We start from the raw sequence: 23238 nt of genomic DNA, 5'->3' as shown, positions 1-23238 counted from the left end.
GACGAGCCAAAATATCGCATTTTGCGACACATTCTTTCTTTGCGAAACTTACGTATTAATGAAATCTATCGCTTGCTCTTTGAGTTGAAGAGCACTATGGAGATCGGCAAGTATAAGAATTTCAGCCGCGTTCTCAATAGCTAAACTCGTGCAAAGTGCTTCCTCGCACATTACTTTTAGCCTCTCCAGCGCATACTTGTCCGCTGCAGCCAACAGATCATCCGCCATCTTCTCCAGATTTGCCGCTTTACCGGTATAGATAAATCGTAGCATTTCTCGTAACACCTCGTGGTCTACATCGGTAATATCCACACGATTTTGCTTTCTCTCTTCCATTTCATGTTCGAACATTGCTGAGAAAACTGGACTTCGTGCTGCAAATAGTAAAATAAATCAAATTTTGTTTTGAAGATACCAAGTTATTCATAATTTTATTCTTTTTATATTTTGTTAGGAAAAGTTCTCTTTTCTTTCATTCTCATTTTTTATGTCACCATTTTATATTTTATATTTTACATTTGAGCATAATAATAATAATAATAAGAATTTCCGTCTAACCATATCAGGAAATGAAGGATCATAATAAAGCGAATTGATATGCGAAGTCTCACCTGCGAGAATCGCTTTGTGCGCGTGGAACTCTCTTCCACAGACAGTGAGCGTTACGTCGCTAAATTTTTGGTTCTCAAATAGCAACCCGAGATCGTCGGGCAATCGGCACTCCGGCACTTTAAACTGTGTCGTATTACTCTGCCCGGAAATGTTTACACTGTCCGCTACTACACTGACCTAAGGAGACAATAAAATTATGCAAATATAACGAGACAAGCGTGACAAGATCGAATAAGTGTGATAATCGACATACAAAGGTATATACCTCGCAGAATATCGTGAGTTTGTCATCCGGTAGCAGCCCGTTGGCCTCGTCCAGAAGAAAGTCTCTCCTGATGAATTTCTTGAAGCCCCAATCTTTACCCTGGACAAACCTATACGCACGTTGACTCTCTGCAAGGACAAATAAGAGAGATTAAGCTTGATAATCGTGGGTATCTTATAATCGTGCTCCAACTAATCTTATTTCATCAAAGTTAAGGATTTTGATCTCAAATCTCTGACTTTCGTCTCAAAAGAATTGTCACGAACAAAGATGAGCGAAAATCTTTAAAATACCCTGCATTGCATCCGTACATATACACACCCGGTGATACAGATTAATTGCGCACGTAACATTTGCCGACTTACCCATTGCTTTGGTTTCTTCTCTTTTGGCATTAAGAATAGAAAATTTAAACTTTGCTCTGACTTCGGATTTGTTGCACGAAACGAGGAGGAGATACAGTGACAGGTAGTCTTTGCTCTCCTCATCCAGGCCCTTAGGATTCACTCTCAGACACCTAGAAACCAATTATCGCATCAATTGACACGATTACTGCCGTTGGCGCTCTATTTCATTCTCTTTCAATATCATAATAAAAAATTATACACTTTAAAATTTATTTTTCAGATTTTCTTTCAATTTAAAAATCAATTTGTGACTGTCTCTTAAGATTTCATCTTCAAATGTATTAACACGGTAAAAGGAATAACTTTCGTTTTTCTCATTTAGACTCACAGTTCTTAAAAATTTCCAAAATTCTGTTCTACGTCGAATACGTTAAATATGCTATCTCTCACGCGATTTAACAACAATCGATCAATATTTGAATGCTAGGATAGAATTACGTAAGCAATGAAACAATTTGCGAGTATTAAAGTACGCTTTATAAATTATCGACAGACTATTATTGCACATTTATATATTACACTTTGCACACGTTACTCGGACTTGTTCTCTCAGCGCTAAATGAACGTGTCAATAGATGCAAACACTTCCGCTAATTGCCTAATCGCACGATTCAACACTCGAAATTCGATTTTGCTACTGACACGCACACCCGCTTATCTCGCTTCGGTTCGTATGCAATGCAAAGAATCTTAAACAATTTTTTTTTTTTGTTTGTTTATTATTTCCTCGGATCCGTTCTCTTACGTGCGATTAAGTGTGCCGAGTCTGTGACCGAGACACTATGATCGATGATGATGATGATGATGACGATGATGTTCTTACCATTTTAACTTGTCGTTGGCCCCTGCGGAGAACGTGGACGACTTAAGCACCTCACCCATCTCTTCGCGGCAAAAACTGAAGTTATTTATCGTCCACATGTAGCTGAACTTAACCACCTTCACCTGTGCACATAAGACCTTCAAATGCGATACCACGTCAGAGTCTATCCCGTGGAAGCTAGCTTAATCTAACTACGCTAAAAAGGCTACGCAAACACCCGTTCACGGCCGTCGTCTCGTGGGCGTTCGCTCTTACAGTTTACACAATCAATCTATTTTTTTTTTTTTTTTCGTTTCCTGCACGGGAGATGGAACTACGTAATTAAATATTTGCAATAGAAGATACCGCGGAACAAATTTCCATAACTCCTTAGAAACAGCTTTGGATGAAATAATCAGTCTTCTTCGAACGCGCAGGATAAATTTGTCTTTGGCGAAAATAAAAAATTTCTATTCTGTATTTCGATACTTTTAAAAATCGCGATAACTTCTTTGTGCTTGGTCAGTGCTGTCAGTTAAACTGCACAGTGGCAGTTGAACTCTTAGAAGTGAGACACACCCGGCGATTATGAATTATCAGCACGACATAGTAAACGCCCTATCGCCGTAGTTAAATCACATTGTAGCTATCTAATCATGTTTACGAGTTGTCTGCGCTTCACGTGTATTCAATTAGTATTTATACTAGCGAAAAAAAAAAAAAAATTATCGCGATGTAAGTCCAAAGGTCTCTATTCATCGGAATTATATTATGCCAGATTTCGAAAGCAGCTTTTGTGTCGGTTGTAAACAAATTTATTATATGTTAATGTCGAGCCCGTGAAAAGCTCTTCACAGAACAAAATTCTTTCGAAATCGGCCTTGAAGATGAAGTACTACAAGTACCAGCGGAAGCGTAGAGGGTAACAGGGGGCACAGGAGGGGGGGGGGAGGGTCCCAGGGTCGAATTGAGTGCTCGGTCTCTGCTTACGCAATTCTCTTAAAGTTAAATTATACACGGACGGGGATTTAACGGTAGAGGCGTGACTCTAGTTATTTCGAAGGACCAGCATTTTTTTCTTTCCGCCTGCCTTTGTCGATAACGGTTTCGACGCATATGTGCGACCGCTTTTTTTTATCCGCGGGAGTTCGCATTAATATGCATCGACGTCACAGACGCGGATTGGGACTAATCGGATCGGATTCTCATCACTCTTCGTCTTCGCGTCGCGCGATCGGCACGAGGGAACGTTGAGTGAAAAATTAAGTTGCTCATAAACTTGGAGACTTCATTTGCTTAAGCTTGGCTGAAGTCATTTAAATTTATGGTAGATAAAATTATCGGCTTTTGCGCAGAGAGGATTTTTAAAGAAGTAAGATGCAGAAACGAAGGAAGGGAAGGAACTTGACGCAAGAAGGTCGAGTCCCCGGAAGAAGTCAATGATCTTTGATGATGTCAGCGTCGTATGTACGACCTTGGCGAACGAACGGTAGCTCGCGGCCAAATCTATTCGTCTAGTATTGCTTAATGGTGAACTTTGTGTAGGGTTCTTATCGGTTATCTATCGCGTGTCCTCGCGCACATCGTGAGAAATGATGCTCCCAATATATATATATATATATAATGAGTGGGATACGATATTTTATTGTGTTCTCTGGAAGAATAAAATCTCTTTCAAAAATTCCAATTGATAAAAATTTAAAAAAAATGCAGATAAAGAAAGTAAAAGAAGTTCTTTTTCATAGAAAGTCACAATAAAAAGGGAATAATCGATTTAATTAAACGGCTTTGAAAAAATAATTGATTGTCATCATGTGTTAAATCTACCTCTATTTCAATTAGAATCAGAGTGCAGATTAAGTGTGTAAGAATCTTGCAATCGAGAAAATAATAAAAAATAGCAAGAATTTAGTTGCATCATTGGAGAATTTGAAGTAGATCAAAATATTTGAAATTCTTATGACTCTGGTTATTAAAATTAAAAAGAAATCTACATGATGTAAAAAAAAAATAAAAATTAAATTAAATTTTTTTTGTATATTAAAATAACATTTATATACCTTAAATTCAAAAGACGACCAAGATTTACATATTGGAATTCAATTATAACGATTATAGCGATTACAAAGTTGGTTCTAAATGGAATCTCATAAGTTTTATCGGCAAAACTTTTCTCGTGAAATAAAGTACGATATAAGGCCATGTTGGGTTTAGATTGTTACGGCAAAATGCTTTAAAAATTTATATTTTCGACAAATGCACAGGTCCTGAGTTCACGATGAGCCACGATGAATGACACGAATGACAAACACGAGTCGCACAAGAGTCTCTCTGCTTGTCTCTTATTATCCGTAGGAAAGGGACAAAGGAAAGCGTGAGAAATATCCGCGAGATAAACTATACCTCCGTTCCCGACAGTCTAAGTGAAAGTTCTTTTCTCTTTTCAATAGTCGCTTTACAATCATAAGCAAGGTACGTTATTCGAAGTTTTGTCTAATCCTTCCGCGAATTGATATAATCATTCATAATATAAACTCCGATATAGCTTCTCTGTTTAAGAAAATGATTAATTAAAATTTAAAAACGCACGTGACGTAATAAAAAGTAAAATTAAAATATTTAAAAAACGTGTTTATTACTTCCAATTATTGTAAAACGCGAAGAATTCTTATTCTTCAAGTTTCGTTTAAGAAAAGATAAGACAGAGAGAGAGAGAGAGAGAGGAATATTTTACTCTATCAGAAGGATACTTAATCGGCATTCTCGGATTGAGAGGCATCCGCGCGTCAAGAACCTCTATCCTCCGATCTTCTTCTCTTTGATCGCGAGCATATCACGTATTTATTCACGATCGGCGGACGGGCGAGTTCGACGATCTTCACCTCGTCGTTGACCTTCGCACATCGGAAGCTTAAGGTCGACATTCGCGTCGTCGAGAAGCAGGAAGGAGGTGACTATCTCTCCCGCAAGAGTTCAATGCACGCTCGTACTGTAATCTCCTTCGTGGCCGGTTACTTCTTACGATGATTCGTTTGCCCGGCAGGAAGCAAAAAGGCAGACAGAAGAATCGTGTGACGCCTCGCTGTGACGAGGACTGGACGAGAATCACAGATGAATCAGGCTTTTAAATAAATCAATTATGCCCGAGGTAGGTTTGCACTCCATTTTTGAAAAAATTTTCAGATTGCAATGGAAAAGAATATTTTTTAGCATCTAGCAATATCTATTTTTGCATATCAAATTTTCATTCTATATCACTTATCATACAATTTTATTTAGTATGTATAAAACATTGCTTTTTCATCGATGCATTGATTTTGAGGGAAAGTAATTGAGTTGAAGAGAAAAATAATTCGAAGAATTTTCTTCTCAATAAAATTCTTAATAATCATTTTAACATTAATTATTATTTGCACGTATACACGGAATTTCAAGATACAAATTAAATCCATGATATAGAATCTTTAATTCGCATGATTTGCAATGCATTTACAGGGTATCTACTCAAATTTTTAAAAAAAATTTCCTAAAAATTCCCTGATCTTCCAGGTATTTTTGTTCAAAATTTCAGAGAATACTTAAAGGGAATATTTTTAAAAATCTTCTTGATAAAATTTCCTAAAATAAATTTTTTTATTAAACGCGTTTTCTAATACTTTTTATTCATACAAAAAGAAAACACGAAGCTATTAAAGTTTCAAATGCTAGATTTATAAATATACTAAAAAAAAAACTTGATAGTTTCGTTAATATAAAAATTCTTAACTTGCATAACATTTTCATTTTTTATCCTAAAAAAATAAAAATAAAAAATATGAACTGCTTATTCAATATTTTGTTAGGGCATGCAATATATAAACAGAGATAGATATATTATTTATAATATATTTTGAACACAGCAAAATTATCAAAAAGAGAATATTTTTCTAATTCTCTGAATTCCAATAAAATTCCATGAGAATTATCTGATTTGTTCAGGTGCAAAAAAAAAGAAAATCTCTGAAAATTCCAGGTTTTCCATATTTTTCCAGGGAGATAGACATAGACACTTAATTTAAAAAAATGTTATTACTGCGATCAATCTTTATTGCGTTTTCTGCGGGCAAATTAGTTGCGTTATACTCGCAAAGCGGAAATTTTGAACCGTTGAAGGAGTACTATTTTCTTGGGTTAATTTCGTTTCCTACGACGTAATCCTACGCGTTGGTAACGTGCCAAGAGTTAGACTTCTTCGTTCATCGAGTACGAATAACTCCCGCTCGACGTGGACGTTCGCGCGTTGTCCTTTTTCTACAGCTAACAGATGTACCGTGACGACAAAACCAATAATGCAACCGTGATTCATATAGGAAATAATTGCTGCGACAATATAAAGGAAAAGGAATCTACTGTTATTTCTTGCGTCAAAGTATAAATCGATACAATATACGATATAAAAATCATAACATCACGAAGAAGTACCATAAGCTCTTTAAACATAGAGCTACATTTAATATGATGACAACCAATTATCTTTTTACAAGTATTTAATTAAATTAATTTTGATGAAAGGCAACTAAAATTTCTTGAAAAAAAAGGGTTGTTTTTATCTCCTTTCTAAATATATTTTTATATATAAGGTACCCCAAAATCCTCAAATCTCCCTTTAAGAGTGAATTCTCTGACCAGTTAAAAGGACATTCCCTGTATATTAAAATAAATACAAAAAATACTTATAAATAATTTATCTATCTAAATTAAATCTTTAATCTCCAAATTGCCTCGTCTAAATCCATCGCATCTCCTCTACTGGGGAAGTTTGGAAATTATCAAATTTTCCACAAGGTTCTTAGGAAAATTCTAGACTACCCGACAAGTTAACGAAGATTCCAAGTGATTTCGAGTTAATAAATCGCGGAATCAAATTTTCACGGAGTGTTTGTAATTCTGTTTGACGAGCAAGCGGAACGTCTCGCGAAGCTCTCCGCTCGAGCCTCGCGAGCGGAAGCGACGTGTAAAAGCTTCGAGAAGAGAGGTCAGAGGAAGGGTTCATCGTCTCTCCCGGGTGTTCCGCGTAGCGAGTCGGCGCGGATCGCCGCCACCAGGTGGAGCGGCGAGGAGGAGACGGCGACGGCGGAGGAGGCGACCCGGTCGACGCCCCTAGGAGTCGTTCAACCCGCTCGCGGCGGTTGTCGGCGATCGGCCTTGAATCATCTCCGTGCCCGTTTACGGGAGCGCTCGTATACAACGCACGCGGGCTTCGAAGAACCGAGCGGACCAACACCAAGCTCGCGAACTTCCGGTGGAGGAGCACTCCTCCTGGACACGGTGCACGATCGCCGCGCGCCGAGGTAAACGATCGCTGCCCACCACTCTGCTCCTCGAGCGCGCGGATCATCGCGAGCCGCGATGGAGATGAATGACCGCGAGAGGAGCGTCTTTACGAAAATAATTTCTAAAGGCCGCATGTTACTCGCGTATCATTATGCAACAGTTCGTCGAATTCTATTTGATTTGATTTGATTTTTTTTTTTTTTTTGGATTTTATCGTACGAATATTTTTAATATCCTACTAATGTCATTTTCGAATAAAGAATCTGTTCAAATTACATTCTTCGTGTTAAATTTCGATCGGAATTCAATTTTATTTTTATAGAATCAGCTCCAATATTGTCACAAAAGTCGCAATTTAAAAGCGAGAAATTTGGACTCCCTATAATTTAAAATCATTTAAAGTGTCAAATAATAAATTTTCATTCGCTTCGAAAGTATTTCAAATCTGGGAATTTTATTTCCTAAATTAAAGATAAAAAATCTACATAATTTCAATTATATATATATCCTTGCATTCAATTCTCAATTCATTCCGCAATGACATTGAACAACAGGGAGAAATTAAATTCGCACGTGCGAATAAAATCCCAAAATTTACGAAGAATACATCACGTGTTACATACCGAGGATTTGAAAAAACGATACAATCGTTTGGCAACAATTAATCTTAAAGAAATTTTAGATTTAAATATTTTAAAAAATCTATGCGATACGCAAGAGAAAACGAGGCGCGCGATGTCGCAAATTTTTCGCGATACTCCCGAGGACGATCGTGGCAACGCGTTCACGCTCTTGTCCTCGCGCGCTTTATCAACGCGCTGTGACCGATAAATCGCGGCGGTCGATAGCGCGGATCGCCCAGGCAGGTAATGATGACACGATCCGCGGCCAAACTGCGGAGCCGCTGACGCGGCGAGAAATCGGTGTCGCGAATTGCGAAAGTTAACTGGAGCATGAATTGACTTTCGATTTATGGGCGAGTGCCGATGCCGCGCCGGACGATAAAATCGTAAAATTTAACAGTAGCCGTCGCGCGCCCGCTTCTTGCGCAAGAGAGAGAGAGAGAGAGAGAGAGAGAGAACATAATAACATTCGCATTCTATCGCGCGTGCTGTCGAAATTAGAACGGTTGAAGTTAAATATACGCACCGAGGAAAACCGTCAGAGATTTTACTTACGGCCTGTGAATAAATATTTTTTTTTTTATTTTCGAGTATTTCTCTTTATCGGTTAAATCTCCCCCTCGAGTATCGTATGTTGTATTGTGTATTGATGAAAACCGAGAAGGAGAAAATTATTTCTCTTATTATCGTAAAAATGCGAAGAAGAGAACACGTGGGGCCTTTATCAAGTCTATAATAATATTGAATATATATCTTCCTCATTATTATATTTGTCATTACTATCTGCACGCTGTACTATTATTACATTCAACTTTGTTATTTCATTTTCCAAACTTTATCTACCACTGTCAATGGACAATTGACCATTGTTGCGGATCTCGCCGAGACCGATAATGAATCCAGCTATTTATCCAGCGTTCAGGGCGTCGGCGTAGGCGCGTAATCGTAACTTCGTTACGGTCGTTCGTATTCGGGACGAGGTGGAAATGGAGAGGAAAAGGGACGGCGGGCCGAGCGAAATTTCCAAGCGAAAATCGCGAAATCGGTTTCCGCGACCGCGTCGGCCGCGAGGGGGAGGAGGCCGACGCGGAGAGTCAGCGCGACGGGAGATATCTAGTTGCAGGTCGTTCACATCGCGCGAGGGGGACGAGCGCGTGCAGTAAAAATAGAATGAGAGCGCCAGGAGCGCGTTCTCTCACGCGCACGTTCTCGACGACGACGACGACGACGACGACGACGTTACGCGATGATCCTCCAACGCGAATCTTCCTCCTCGTCCCTCCCTTAATCCGTACTGAGTATATTAGACGATCGAAACCCGCCCGGCGGTCTTTATTAAACTCGGATGGTTTGATATTAATCGCAGAACTCTCAGCTTCAAACAGTCTTAAATCCAACGTCTGCGAGAAGAATGACGTTTGTGCTATAAAAACTTTCCACAAGTTCTTCACATTTTTTCACACATTTTTTTGATGTATAAATTAAAGAAGTATAAATTTAAAGTTATTTAGATAAGTTTGGGGCATGTCAATTTTTCAAGCTTGCGCTCCGGAGTAAATTAATTAAATTAGAAAATTAATTTAATTTTAGAATCACGTGGTATCTAAGAATTCGATCTAGAATCACTATCTCTAGGAATATGCGACAATAATCTCGCGGACAATTAAGAAAAGATCTAATGGGGACTTCTCTCTTAAACATTAAACGATCTTAAAATATACCCTTTACAAAATTAATCCTCTTTATTTCGTTTGAAATAAAATCATCCATCTTCCGCTCGCGTTCGTATAACAAACCGCTCTTAAATCTCGTCTCATTTCCGCCTAAGTGAAATTCGGCGTCGGTGAATCGATCGCTTGGAACGGATCGGCGGCGGAGGAGGAGGGGGAGGGGGAGGGGGAAGGAGGGAGGGGGAAGGAGGGGAGGGGGGGAGGAGGGGTGGACGATGAGCCACCAACCAGCGAAACGTACCTGCGTGTAACACCAGTTCTCAGCTACGGGGGTGTTCACTTCCGGCGGTGGCGGGCTCGGGACGCGGCTCACCGCCATATTACTGCTGCTGTGCAAGTTCGAGCTGACCCGCGACGTCTGAGGCGCACAGTCGCTCACCGCAAGTCTGCAACAAGACAGGAAAGAAAAACGTCCGGTTAATTCGGGTTGAACGGGGGAGTCGGCGAGTTTTGAGTCATCATCACGCCGTGTTGTACATTCATTCGCTCGGAAAGTCGTTAATTGTGCCCGCGTTACATCACCACAGAGAGAGAGAGAGAGAGAGAGAGAGAGAGAGAGAGAGGTCGTCGATCTCTCTCTATATTTCTAAACGATGAAACGGAACGAGGAGTTTATTGCGGAGCGTAATGTACGACTCTTTATTCTCCAAATAAATCTCGTAAATTCAAATTTAACTCTCGAAATGTAAATATTATCAAGCGTTTATTCTCAGCAACATTTTTTTTTAAACAAATACATATAGAAATTGCAATGTTTATATTTTTATATTCGTCAGCTGTTCTCTTTTCTTATGTTGTTTCACTTGCTCTGACAATACATCATCTCACTATAAATATCTTTCGATTAAGCGCGATTCTCGACGATCTGCTATTAATTCAACCACGGATCTCTATTCTTTGCAGGTGAAGTGAGGTCATCGACGACCGATCGATCGCGCGAATCCCATATGGGAGGGGTAGGGGAGAAGGAGGAGGAGGAGGAGGAGGGACAACGGGGGAGAGGAGAGCGAAGGAAGCGCAAGGATGGAAAAGGAAGAAGGGTATGCAGGACACGCGATGGTGCTCACGTGCGGTGCCAAGTACGGAATCGCTTCAAGAAGGCGAGTCAAGTACGTTAGCCCCGCAGGTTCATCGGACGCCGGCGGCGACTCCGACCAACCAGGAAACAGAAACTAAATCGAGCAAACTCTCATCGTGTGTCCGTCTCGCCCCCGTGAACGCGAACAGTGGATTGCTTGTCTCGCGCCGAAAGTATCTTTTTAACGAAATGGACTCACGGCGAAAATAGCGAGCAATGAAGTAGTAGCGAGGAGAACAGTAATGGAAATAAATCTCCAATAGATTTAGCATAATTATCAGAGAGAATGCAGTAGAATTATTTTTGTCAAATTATGTACATGTATAAATTGTATACGTATGTATGTATGTATGTGCGTGCATAATTTTTATATTTTATTTTTATTTTTTTTTTATTTTTTTTATTTCTATTTTTATACATAATAAATAAAAAATAATTTATATTATATAATTATATAATTACTTGTATAATTTATGTCAAAAGGAAAAAGTAAAGCCATAAAAATCATATATTATAATATTATTTATATTATATTATCGCTGAGAAATAATGGATGACGAGATTTAATGGATGGCTTCGAGAGACCATCTTGAAAGCGCGTCAATATTTCCTTAATTGGGAAACAGAAAATTATAAATAATTTTGACATTGTTTTGCCAATGATAATCGAAAGAATTCGCATTCCGGAAATAGTACAACGCTGGAACTACCGTGTGAGCAGCTGTTTCCTGTTTCTAAACTGAAAATTCGAAAATGCGGGTATCCGGTGGGCGCTTTACCATATTATTATATCGTTTATAACGCTTTTTTTCCTTCCCCCTTTTTTTGCTCTCGTGAAGCAAATTTCTCCAGTTTCACGCGAGAAAGAGAGAGAGAGAGAGAGAGAAAGAGAAGAATTGCATCGCCTCGACTTTTGAGCGGCTCTTGTTTGGTCGTTTGTACGTTCGATACCCGTAACTTTCACTTCCATACTTCCAACGCTATATAACTCCCACGTCACTTTTGCGCTAGATAATGCCAGATCGAGGAGGGGAAGGAGGGGGAGGGGGAGAGAATGGTTTATTCGGGGCAAAGAAAACGGCAGGTAAAAAAGGAGAGGGACACAAACGATTTATCGTAAACGCCATCGCTCTGTTTTGTGAGAAAGCGATCGCGCTAGAAAGTATAAGCGGAACGAGGAGACGTTTCCGTCGACGTGAAAGGACAACGTCTCTCTCAGAGACCTAAGTATTATAGTATATAAATCACACAGAGAGCAGAGAAGGGAGAGGAATTGTCTATTTTAATAATTTTTATTTTGCGAGGAAGAAAGATTAGAAACAGGAAAATGAGGAAATCCTGTATCGGAAGAAAAAATTAGAGATATAAATATCGTGATAAATATATAAATATTTTAAATTAAAAAAAAATTAAATATAAAGCAATATAATTACACTATATATAAATAAATATTATAATTAAGAGAGGAAAGACAGTATCTTTTTAGTATATTACTTTGACGAAAAATGTAAAAGATTGAAAGAGTGAAATTCCCACAAGAGATTTATACGAAGATGTCTTCTCTTTATGATCTGCCTGATTTTAGAAACGACGAGGATCAAATCTGAAAGGACACGAATGGACCCTAGGTCGTTATTTCTTTGTGGAGCGATCGAGATATTCGCTCCGACTTATGTAGGTGTGGCCTCGAGAGTTCAGGGGAAAGTAGAACGGAGCCCCGACACAAGCTCACCGGTGAAAACGAGGAAGTTGGGTGAAAACCGTCGTCTACAGTACGTCGAAATCACGTAATTATAGTGCCTAAGAGTCCGACACCGCGGGTAGCCTCTTGCCAAATCACCTTGCGACTCTCGTATCTCGGATAGAGATTTCTATCCTGTAACTGTTTATAAAAAAAAAAAAAATGCCACCTTTTATCTCTCCGGAGAGCTCTTTCGCGAAACCGCGTCCGAAAGTTATTTTCACCTTCGCCGCAACAATGCTATCAATTTAATCCCACGTAATTTGTCAACCGTCCGTCAAATTATCTCGTTTATATTTTCACTTCCCCGATCAAAACAATTATCTTCGTCCGTCCAAGATTTCGCAAAAAAAAAATATTCCACGTGACAACGGTGTTTTTCAGCCGCCTTCGAATTTCACGCTTCTTCGATGATGTGTAATCAAGAATCGAGAATTGCTATGTAATTGTCGATAAGGACGACACGAAGGTTACAGCGTGATACAGCAATTGATGAGATTGCGTACCCGACGAGGATACAAGTTTTTTTTTTCTCGCAAACGTGTAACGCAACGTGATGTTTCACTCGCAATTCCCCCCATCTAGTTTCTAGCTCGTCACGATCGAATTTAAATCCCGCACATAATTAGACGCATTTATTACCATATGCGATTCTCATCCGACCGTTTCGTAAGACCGATAACAATTAACATTCGTTAACGCTAATGCGCGACACGCGCGGCCACGACTTATGCGGAAAAAGCGATAGAAAAAGGAAGTCTCAGTGTCAAGATCGGAAAGTCGCGGAGGCGACCGAGTGCAACGCCGAGTTGCACGAGGCTAAAAATATACCCTTCGCTTTTACGATTATCACGATTACGGCGTCGTCGTCCGTGCATCGGGCACAATCGCGATAACAATACATGACAGATGGACGGGCGAAAAAAAAAAAAAAACAACATTGTCTCAGCGCTTCATTATTGTGACCAAGAACCAAAAAAAGTTCAAAGAACAACAATTCCGTCATAAATAGATTGATTATTTCGCTCGACATCGTGATATCTCGATTTTAGAGGAAAGATACGAGATAATTTATCGATAGAAATTATTAACAAATTGATATGAATAGGTTGACATTTCGATATTGAAAAAAAAAACGGCACGTTATTAAGGAGAAAATTTTATTTCGGTATTCTGAGAACGATGCTTCTTCTGCAGACACGTGGCTCTATATATGCACACTAGGACCTTGATGTATTGACAACGATAATATGCAGCCTTGACGCTGTTACACAACTTATTTGACATTCCCTGCCATTACGTGCCGCATTACTTTTCCTCCAATTCTATACATATCGTGTGTTATTTCAGTCTTTATAACTTGTCTTTCTGACATCTCATTCATTACATATTCTATGCCATGCATGTTACACAAAAATATTTTAACATATTGACTCCAAAGACGAGCGGTGTATATATTTTATCAATTAATTATCAACGCGACTGATAGAATAATAATTATTAGAATAATCACGATTTTATAAATTGTCAGAATTAAATATAGGAAAACTTCTAAAACTAAAATATAAAGTATAAACATGAGAGAATATATTTTAACTTTGTCGTCTCTTTAAAAATCTATAAAAAAAAACCCTATTTTTCCGTTGCGCTAATCCATTCAAAATAAAACCCTCGATCGTCCTAAACCTAAAGGACACATTCGGCGAGACGAGGCGGGGGAATCGAATAAGCCGACCGTCGTCGGTCGGTCGATTTTCGTAGGAAAGTCAGTAGACGACACGAGACGCGACGGGGAAGAGGGGCGAAGTCAAGGCTGACGCTTTGCTTGGCGTAAGCCAGAGTGTGTGATAAGACAAAGGCTGACTCTCTTCAAGGGCGTCACAAGCAAACGCACGCGCGCGCGACTCGCCTTCGCGTCTTGCACGCGCCGCAACTTGTCGCTCCGGCGAGGACAAGCGTTCCCTCGCGAGGATGATGCGCGCCGGTTGGTTCAGCTTCTCGGGAACCAGTCCAACTGAGCCTCGGACTAAACGAGCGATAAATAGCCCGTGAGAGAATCACGGAGGCTATGACGCGGAGAGCGGTTGCAGTTTGACTGCACGCTCGATCGCGGCGAAAACGCGATCTCGAAGAAAACGCGAAATTGATAAGGGATCCATGTATGCGTGACGTGTTTTGTATCACGAATTGATAAGTCGGCACTGCGAAAACATGAATATTCGAAAATTATTCTCCGTAGTTAAATACTAAGGGCTTGAATAGGATTAGTTTAGTTTTTTATTTTTAGTTTTTAGTTTTTTTTTTTTTTTTTTAATCTGTCAGATTTTAGTTGCAGTTATTTGTATATAGTACCTAATAGGTTCTAATTTCTAGTTTATTTGCACACCATTATGATTTTAATTTCATTTTAAATTTTAGCATTGTAGTTTAGTTGAGTTAGTTTTAATAGGGAAATATGTTTAACAGAGTTTTATGAGTGACATGAATTATATTATGAGCTATATGAGTTAACTAGTTTAGAAGATATTAAAGTAAAAAGTTTTTGACTTTTAATTAAAATTATTATTATAATTATGATATTAATTAATTGCTCGTTATTTTTAGATACGAAAATATCATTATATAACCAGATGTTAGTATATTATTATATTATTAGATTATTATGAAAACACAAAATAAAAACACAAAGACAAAATAACAAACGTAAAGCTATAAAATTGGAAGTCATCCAAAGTCGCAAGGCATGGATTAAGAAATAAATAAAAATAAAATACTAATACTTGAATAAAGTTGAAGAGAGAGATGTATATAAGAGAAATTAAAATAAAATGTACATATAATATTAATTTCGTTCTTTCTATTTACATGTAAAGTCTTTGTCTTTTTACTTTGAATAATGGCGAATAATTATTTTAAAGAGGTAACACACGAGTATGCGAAGAACGAAGATTAAGATGTAGATGAACAAATAATTACATCTGAACAGTATAAAATTGTCGTGCTTGGTGCACCGTAAATCAAGTTATTCGAGGAAGAATTACTAAGAAAGTGACGAGAGCGCACGATTATCTGTCCGCTGTGATAAATTTCCTTTCTTCGTTCATGCATTCTTGCATGATGCGCAGCGAATGACATTGAATTTTGTTATGAGAAACTTAGAAGAGAGAAAGAAAGAGAGAGAGAAGTAAATAAATAAATTTATCTTGCTCTGAATTAAATTCATCGAGATTTAAAAAGTTACAAAAATAAAATAAGACCGTCAAAAAGATGAGAAAATCAAAGAAATCATAAAAATAAATGAAAAAGAAGACAAAATATATAGATAGAAAAAAAGAAAAAGTCCCTCTCTTTTAATATGTCATTAAAAGAATATTATTAATAATATATTAATAAAATTAATAAAGTTAGAGCTACTTGTATTCGTCTTACTTGATTTTCTTCAATTTAATTTTTTCTCTCCCAAGTTCACTCGTAGTTTATATACCATTCTAGTGTTGCATTCATCACAATTCGTCAGCTCACAGCGTGATTCAAGGTTCACGGTTACGATAAGAAGCGAACATCTTTTCACACAAACAGTACACGACGAGCGAATGCTTCGTTCGGACAAAGTAAAGTGCGATAATCACATGATTCTCGACCGCGAATATATACGAGACATTATACGAGAATTATAAAATTAATATTAATTATATAATAAACGATTTTATTGTCCTGACGTATTAAACGAGGAAATTAATGGCGAAGTGAGTTGATTACAAAATGACAGGTTCTGAAATATAAAATTACGTAGTCTCGAAAGTGATAAACGAATGTTCTCTCTTTATAGTTTATTAATGACGTTTCAACAAGCATTCGCGCGATAATTCACGATCCAAATTGTACAAATCAATTCTGGGATGGAATTTAAGGGGTGCTCATGTTACCAAAAATACCAAAAAATATCGAGCAAACGGTGACGCGATTAAATAATATGCATAAATCATTGAATAAAGTAGCATTTTACTTTCTTCGCGCTCGCGATATATACATTTATATGAGATCTTTTGAATGAAATCTTTTTCATGAAATTCCAAATAATAATATAATGCTATTAATTAATTAAAGATATAGAATAACATGTGATTTTTCTGAAAGTGATAAATCCTTTCACAAATCATTTTTTTTTTAACACAGCTGTTGTAAATACTATGTAAATTATTAAACATGTATTAAAAAGTACTTAAATCCTTGATAATATTATTTGAAAATATTATCAAGATTCGTTTTGATTCCAAACAACACACACACACACACACACTCACACATACACTATCACCCGTGGACTTATAGCACTTTCAAAACAAATGGTTCGCGTAACTTGCAAATGTCTTTTACCTTTAAAATTCTGCAGTTAATTTGTAAAATTCATTTATTGATATCATTAATAATTTTTTAACTTCTCTGTTTAATCCCTTTTAGCGCCCATCTGCTCTTTTCAATGATGTTTGCCGGAGTGAAATGAAAAGCGTTTTCACGCGAGCGACGTCATGGATCTCCTTCTGACTCGTCCTTCTAGGGCCGAAGGATTGCTTTTCTTTAGGATCCCGCAAGGGAAGGGAAGCTCCCCGAGACCCGGACTCGTTTCTAACAGGGGCCAGTGCCCCGGTACGTGGGATATACTGGACGACCTTGGGCCTCACGGCCAATTTGCGAGGTCCATTCCTTGCAAATGCGCCCTTACGATCGTCTTATTAACCACAAAAGATACCTAAGCTACAAAGGATGCCCTTGAATTGTGTCCCTTCGATATTGAGAAAGCAATCGTCACGTGCTAAATAAAGATTCTTAAATAAAGGATCTGATTAATATTTATTAATTGTTTTCATGGATATTTAAATTTAACTAACAATTCAATCTAACTATATCGATTCGCCATCTCTCTTTAGTCTCTCTAAATTATAACACCTGTTATTAATAGTATTCCTCTACAATGTTGCCCTGTTTTATGATATTTAACGATAGTTAATGATATTTATTTTGAGATGTATCTCTAGTGACGTCGCAAAACTCTTATCATTCCGATCAGATCTCAGATCTCATTGTTTGAATTTTTTTCCTCTTTTTTCGAAGATTTTATGGAATTCATGGAATAGGCGAGGCGTACAATCAAGTGCATTGATGATGTGCGTCTTTCACGAGAATACACACTTTTTTTCTTTTTTTTGCAAGCATTAAAATGAATTAAATAAACGAGCAAATATGTTGTTTAATTATTATGAAATATTTTAGTTATTGAACGCAAGCGCACTAATACATTTATACCATTAATACAGGAGTTTGTACAGGTTTCGTCGTTTGCTTTGAGACAATTTCAGTCTTTAAACGGCAAACTTTACAGCTAATTTGGCCTCCGATCATGTGTATCGCGGCTCTTTGCTTGTCATTTGGTTGCTCGACGATAACTTCGATAAGCTTTCGCATACTACGTAACTGCTTACGTAGCCTTTCTGCGTCGTTGATACTTTTCCTGCTCCGACCAATTTAACCCTTTCATGATAAATTCTTTTCAACGTTTATTTGTAGCTAATATATTTGGTTGAGAAGATAAATCGCGTACCTTTTCACGTTGACACATTTGAATAACATTAGTTAAATCCCAAGCAATAAAATAATTGAGGTAAATTGTATTGTTCAAACGCAAAAATATAATACTCGCCTCCGATTACGATATCATACATTTATAAAAACAAATTAATAAAATTATAAAAATGACACATGATTTCCCCCCAAAAAATCTCCGAAAGCGCTTCTATTTAGAAAACTAGCCTTTTACGAACCACATAAATTTTACAATTCTTGAGAAAAAAAAATTTTTTTTACCCACAAGCTGAAAAAGCGGAGATAAAGTACAAGATGGTTTCCCAGAGAATCTTTTTCATCTAGTTTCTTTATAATGGAACTCGGTTTTGAATTCCGAGGTATTCGTCACACATCGTTCACGGAAGAGGGAAAGCGAACCCTCAAGAGGGACGTACGGCCCTGTACCCTTGAAGACGAAGGTTGCCACCGAGCGCGAGGGACAACTTTCCTTCCTTCCCTCCGCCGCGCTTCTCTACCACCACCACCACCACCACACCATCGTATCCTCTTGCTTCTTTGTACTCGGCTTTATTTCATCGAGCCCCGGACACATCGATTGGCCTCGACTCCCGTGCTACGACTGTAATAATATTCAGATGTAATTCCTCCGCAAAACACAAATCACGAACGAAAACTAATAGCGACGAGAGATATCGTCGACGCCGTAATCTCGACCCGATGAAAAAAAGAAAAAATCGATCCGAAAGATTTATATCGATACGCCAAAGTGATATCCTCGATAATAATCTCGTTATTCACGTTCCAGATTTTTATCAGAGTCCTTCAAGCTAGTGGGACAATAAAAGCGATAAAAAAAAAGTTTCCTATCTTCGTCGAAATTGTTGAAACAGAATCGTGTAGCAATAATAATCGCGGCACTCGAGTTACATCCTGGCGACACGATTTACCGAAACTGCCGGTATCTGCATTGCTAAACGGTTTGCCAATAAAGCCTTCGACTAAATTTAATACGTACCCGATTATAAGTGGAACGTCGTTACGTGTTAATCGAGGTGACGCGCGATCAGAGTAGAGCCGGTAATCGATGTTATTCGGAATATAGGCAGGCGTTTTAATTTACGACGACATTGTGCGACACGAGTACAGTGTCGCGGTAATAGTAGTAGTAGTTGTTGTTGTAGCAGACGGGCACTTATACACGAATACGCACACATATCGACGGTCGCGCGCGCGACAACAGCTGTTCGACGGGCACAAAGGACATTCAAAGCCATTCCCGCTTTTGCGCTCGCGCTGCTGACGAGAAAATATTGTGACGCAAACGATAACATTACAGCGAGGCAAGGCCGCGGCTTTTCCGATTCGTCGTCGTCGTTCAACGCGACGCGAGCTGAGCGCGTGTCTCTGGATTGTTTTTCTGGCTCATCGTTTTTTACAAACGGGTTGAAAATTAATTAAATATTTCTTTACTGCATCAACGCGTTTTCGCGTGTAGTGAAAGCGAAAGTTTAAAATTTTTTCTCCGCCAAGCATTTTCATGCAAATATAAAAAAAACGACAGTGTGGGAATTAATTATTATAAATTATTCATTTAAAGATTATGTTAAATATAAGAAAAATAATATAACTCGAATCTTTTTTAAAGCACTTTTTTAAAGGGAAATACAAGTATATAAAATTATGAATTACAAAAAAACATATAAATTAATAAATCTAGTATAACTTAAATGTGATAAAATCAATAAAAGTTTTAAAGTTGATACAAATTTATGTTAATGGAATAGATATACGGAGAGATATTTGTGTTTCTAAAATTAAAGTTGTGGAATTAATGAAGCCTTGAATATTAGAGTGAATAGAAGATAAACTTTTATCGAGTCGACGTCGAGTTTAAACAAGGACGATTAACCTTTGATTGAACGCGTGGGAGGCAAGTGACCCGCGTTAATTGCACTCAATACAGTTTGTTACACGAGCACTTTTGAAGCCTCAATGTTTCCCGCATTCGACTCTGATTCAATCGTATATATTTTTTTTGTAAATAAATTAACGCACGAAATTTTACCTAATTGCCAGAGATAATTCCCCGGATCAATCGTCATCGGCCACTAGCGAGCAATAACAAGGAATTTGAGATAAGCGCGACAGCTGCGAAATGATTGATGGATGTATCGCTGTAGTTGTCCGCGTGAATTACACGTAATGTAGCCTTGCCACAACCTGTTTCGCCTGTTGAATGATTTTCCTTTCGTGACATAAGGCGCATCGCGTTCTCTCTTTGACGAGACTCAACACTTCGACCGTCAGCAATAAAAAATATACAGCGCGTAGAGCGAATAACGACCCACGCAAATCACATTTAAATTTCCTTGAAAGCATTCGTATACGATAAGAGTCTTTATTATTTGCTAGATTCGTATTTGTCACATTATCCGTGTATATAGAGTGGGCCCAAACGTTTCGGTTAAGATTTTGAGATTTTATTTAGGAAATTTAATTCCAAACAAAACGTTTTCTAAACGTGAGTTAAAAAATTCTTCCTTCAAATTGGTTATCTCTAAATTTATGAAATGTATTACAATCGTTTTGATCTCATTTGAAGAAAGATAATTTAATTCTCTACAACTTTTGGTTCGGTACTTTTTATTCTAAAACCTATACTTTCCTTGATATTTTTAAAAATGTATGAAATAATTGTGATTTTAGAGAATTTTGGGCATTAACTTTTTAAGGAAGCTTTTTGTTCAGAATTAAATTCCTTATAAAATATCAAAGTCTGGTTTTGAGCACTTACTCTGTATAAATCATGCATAAAATACGGTTGCTTTAAAGCTAAAAAAAAATGACATTTATATATACAAGCGCCGTAATACTGTCAAGGAAATATAGACGTCATTCGTCTGACGCGGCAGTTAAAAGACATTAAAAGATCGCTCAGGGATTATGATGTGTGAAAATGCCACAGGAAACGCGTAGACAGACTAAAAGATACTTGCAGGCACTTTGACAGTGTCTAACTATAAATCTTCGATGTGATACCTGAAGGTTACGAATTCCACGAAGCAAAGATGCAGAAGAGTTTGTAGAACCGGTCACGGTTATAAGCCGCGTGATACTAAACGCGATATTTATCGTCATCCCGCGATTAACACTAATAACAACGAATGGAGCAATTAGTGATCGGAAATTCTAACACGTTGCACGAGTGACCGCAATTAAAACGAAATTTATCGATACGATATTGTATCACACTGTGTGCTCTTATCGGGCAATAAAAAGGTGAAAATACTCGACGTAATTTTCGAAAATCGGAGTAGAATCGTCGACAGGCGCGAAATTGTATTTGCGCGAGTTAAAAATTTTATAATTAATCCGAGAGAGCAGCATTTGCGTTAAACTTTAACGGAATAATTTCCAGATCCGAGTTGGTCGACCAACAAAACATCGTCCGTTTGTTGCGGATTTAAAAAAAAATGCGCGCACAAACTTTATAGAGCTATTTGCTGTCGAGATTAATTCGCCTCGTAAACGAGTCGAGATAATTCTCCGCAATTTCTGCATTCGCGGGAAGGGCGCAGCAATGTCAAGGACACACTCGGCGCAGGTACAAATCTAAAAATAACGCGCTGACATATATCGCGGCCGTTAAATCATACATAATCGTGGAGGGATGGGTCTCCGAGGGAGAGAATCCGTTTATAGTCTCGTGATTCACCGCTTTCGAGTCGTATCGATGGAGAGGCGTGTATGTGCACAAGCAGGAAGTAATGACTAACGGTATAAAGATCGTTCCTCATTGACGAGAAACCAGAAATATTTTTGTGTTGATTACGATCGAGCCGATTTTCGATGCACACGATAACGATGTAATTTGTGAACACACGTTAGAATTCGCGGGCGAAAGGATCGCGTGTTTATGTCGAATATATACACACGAATGCGGCAATATGTAAAATATAAATAAATACTTGAAATAATAAACAGACCTTACTTGAAGCTTCGTGACGCTTGTGTCGATGTAATCGGCATCAATAGCTCGATAAAGGTAGATAATAAAAATGTAATGGTAATTTTGTGAAGCTTCTCTCCTTTCGTTAAATACACAGGAGAACGTACAAAATCGCAGAGCGAACGTCAAAAGTAACTGTCATCTCTTTTTCGATAATTTTTAATAATTATTAAATATTTTTAATAATGTGCTTAATGAATACAGCGATAAAATAATGATAAAAATCGCAGCTGGCCCGAAAAATGTGTCACGAGCTAAAAAAAGCGAGCCGGGGCCAAATATTTTCCGTGACATTCCGATTAATCACACAACACGAGGCTTATCATATTGTTCAATTATTTTCAATGCTTCATATTGGAAGCATTATATTTCTGTAAATGCTTATGTGAAACGACAAGATACGTCTTTCAACATTTTAAAATTGCTTAAAATTATAGAAAATTCAAAGTTTTGCGAATAACTTTCAGACAAAAACATCTGATACTTTAAAGCGTTTTCGGTGCACGATAAAAACATTAATTCATTTATTTACAAATATTCGGAAACCGTTTCTCTCATTCCCTCTGGATGAGTCTCTCCAAATTCCGCCACTTTCGACAAGACTGTCAATTCGTCGAGGTTCCTCTCGACGAAGAAACGCTTCAAATACAACAACACGAATATAAAGCCGTTTTCTACATTCGAATTCCATCGAGTCGCGCTCTCGGCATTCACGGTCGAACGTGTCTATATCGAAAGCAGGCAGAATCGCCTAGCCGTGACGGAGTCCACATCAGGCAGCCTCAGGAAGGTCGGAGTCTAACGTAAAAAGGTGTATTCACCTTGATTCCGCGGCTCCTTCGCTCGCGCGACTTGACCAAGAACTTTCCAGTCAGCCAGTGCGAATGCGAATCGCGCGACGACCGGAGGGATAGAGAGAGAGAGAGAGAGAGAGAGAAAGAGCACCGGGACAAAAGAACGAAACGAACGGCTAATGGCCATCGTGATACTTGGCCGCTATCCTCGACGAAGGGACGACGGGTCGTTGACCGTCGCGCCTTCGTCGAGGCGAATTCCTCGAAAGCTTCGCAGCAAT

The 23238-nt window shown here is 38.2% G+C and overlaps 1 protein-coding gene across 6 annotated transcripts in view; it reads right to left on the bottom strand.

Moving 5' to 3' along the window:
* The window catches only part of LOC126857285 (protein roadkill), a 71348-nt gene that overhangs the window by 3392 nt on the left and 44718 nt on the right, over positions 1 to 23238 (bottom strand). For 3 of the 6 annotated variants that reach the window (XM_050606554.1, XM_050606555.1, XM_050606549.1), the window contains 6 exons: positions 9994 to 10138; positions 2108 to 2244; positions 1243 to 1394; positions 866 to 1005; positions 612 to 789; positions 53 to 374 (listed from right to left, as the gene is read on the bottom strand). In XM_050606554.1, coding sequence (XP_050462511.1) covers positions 53 to 374; positions 612 to 789; positions 866 to 1005; positions 1243 to 1394; positions 2108 to 2244; positions 9994 to 10071 — 1007 coding nt within the window. In that variant the 5' untranslated portion in view covers positions 10072 to 10138. The remainder of the gene's footprint in view (positions 1 to 52; positions 375 to 611; positions 790 to 865; positions 1006 to 1242; positions 1395 to 2107; positions 2245 to 9993; positions 10139 to 23238) is intronic. The other 3 variants (XM_050606551.1, XM_050606550.1, XM_050606553.1) reach the window with 3 other exon arrangements.

The sequence above is a fragment of the Cataglyphis hispanica genome, chromosome 21, assembly GCF_021464435.1.
Source record: "Cataglyphis hispanica isolate Lineage 1 chromosome 21, ULB_Chis1_1.0, whole genome shotgun sequence".
In the NCBI taxonomy this organism is placed as follows: Eukaryota; Metazoa; Arthropoda; class Insecta; order Hymenoptera; family Formicidae; genus Cataglyphis; species Cataglyphis hispanica.
The sequence above is the reverse complement of the archived record's forward strand: the minus strand, read 5'-3'. Positions and strand labels throughout refer to the sequence as shown.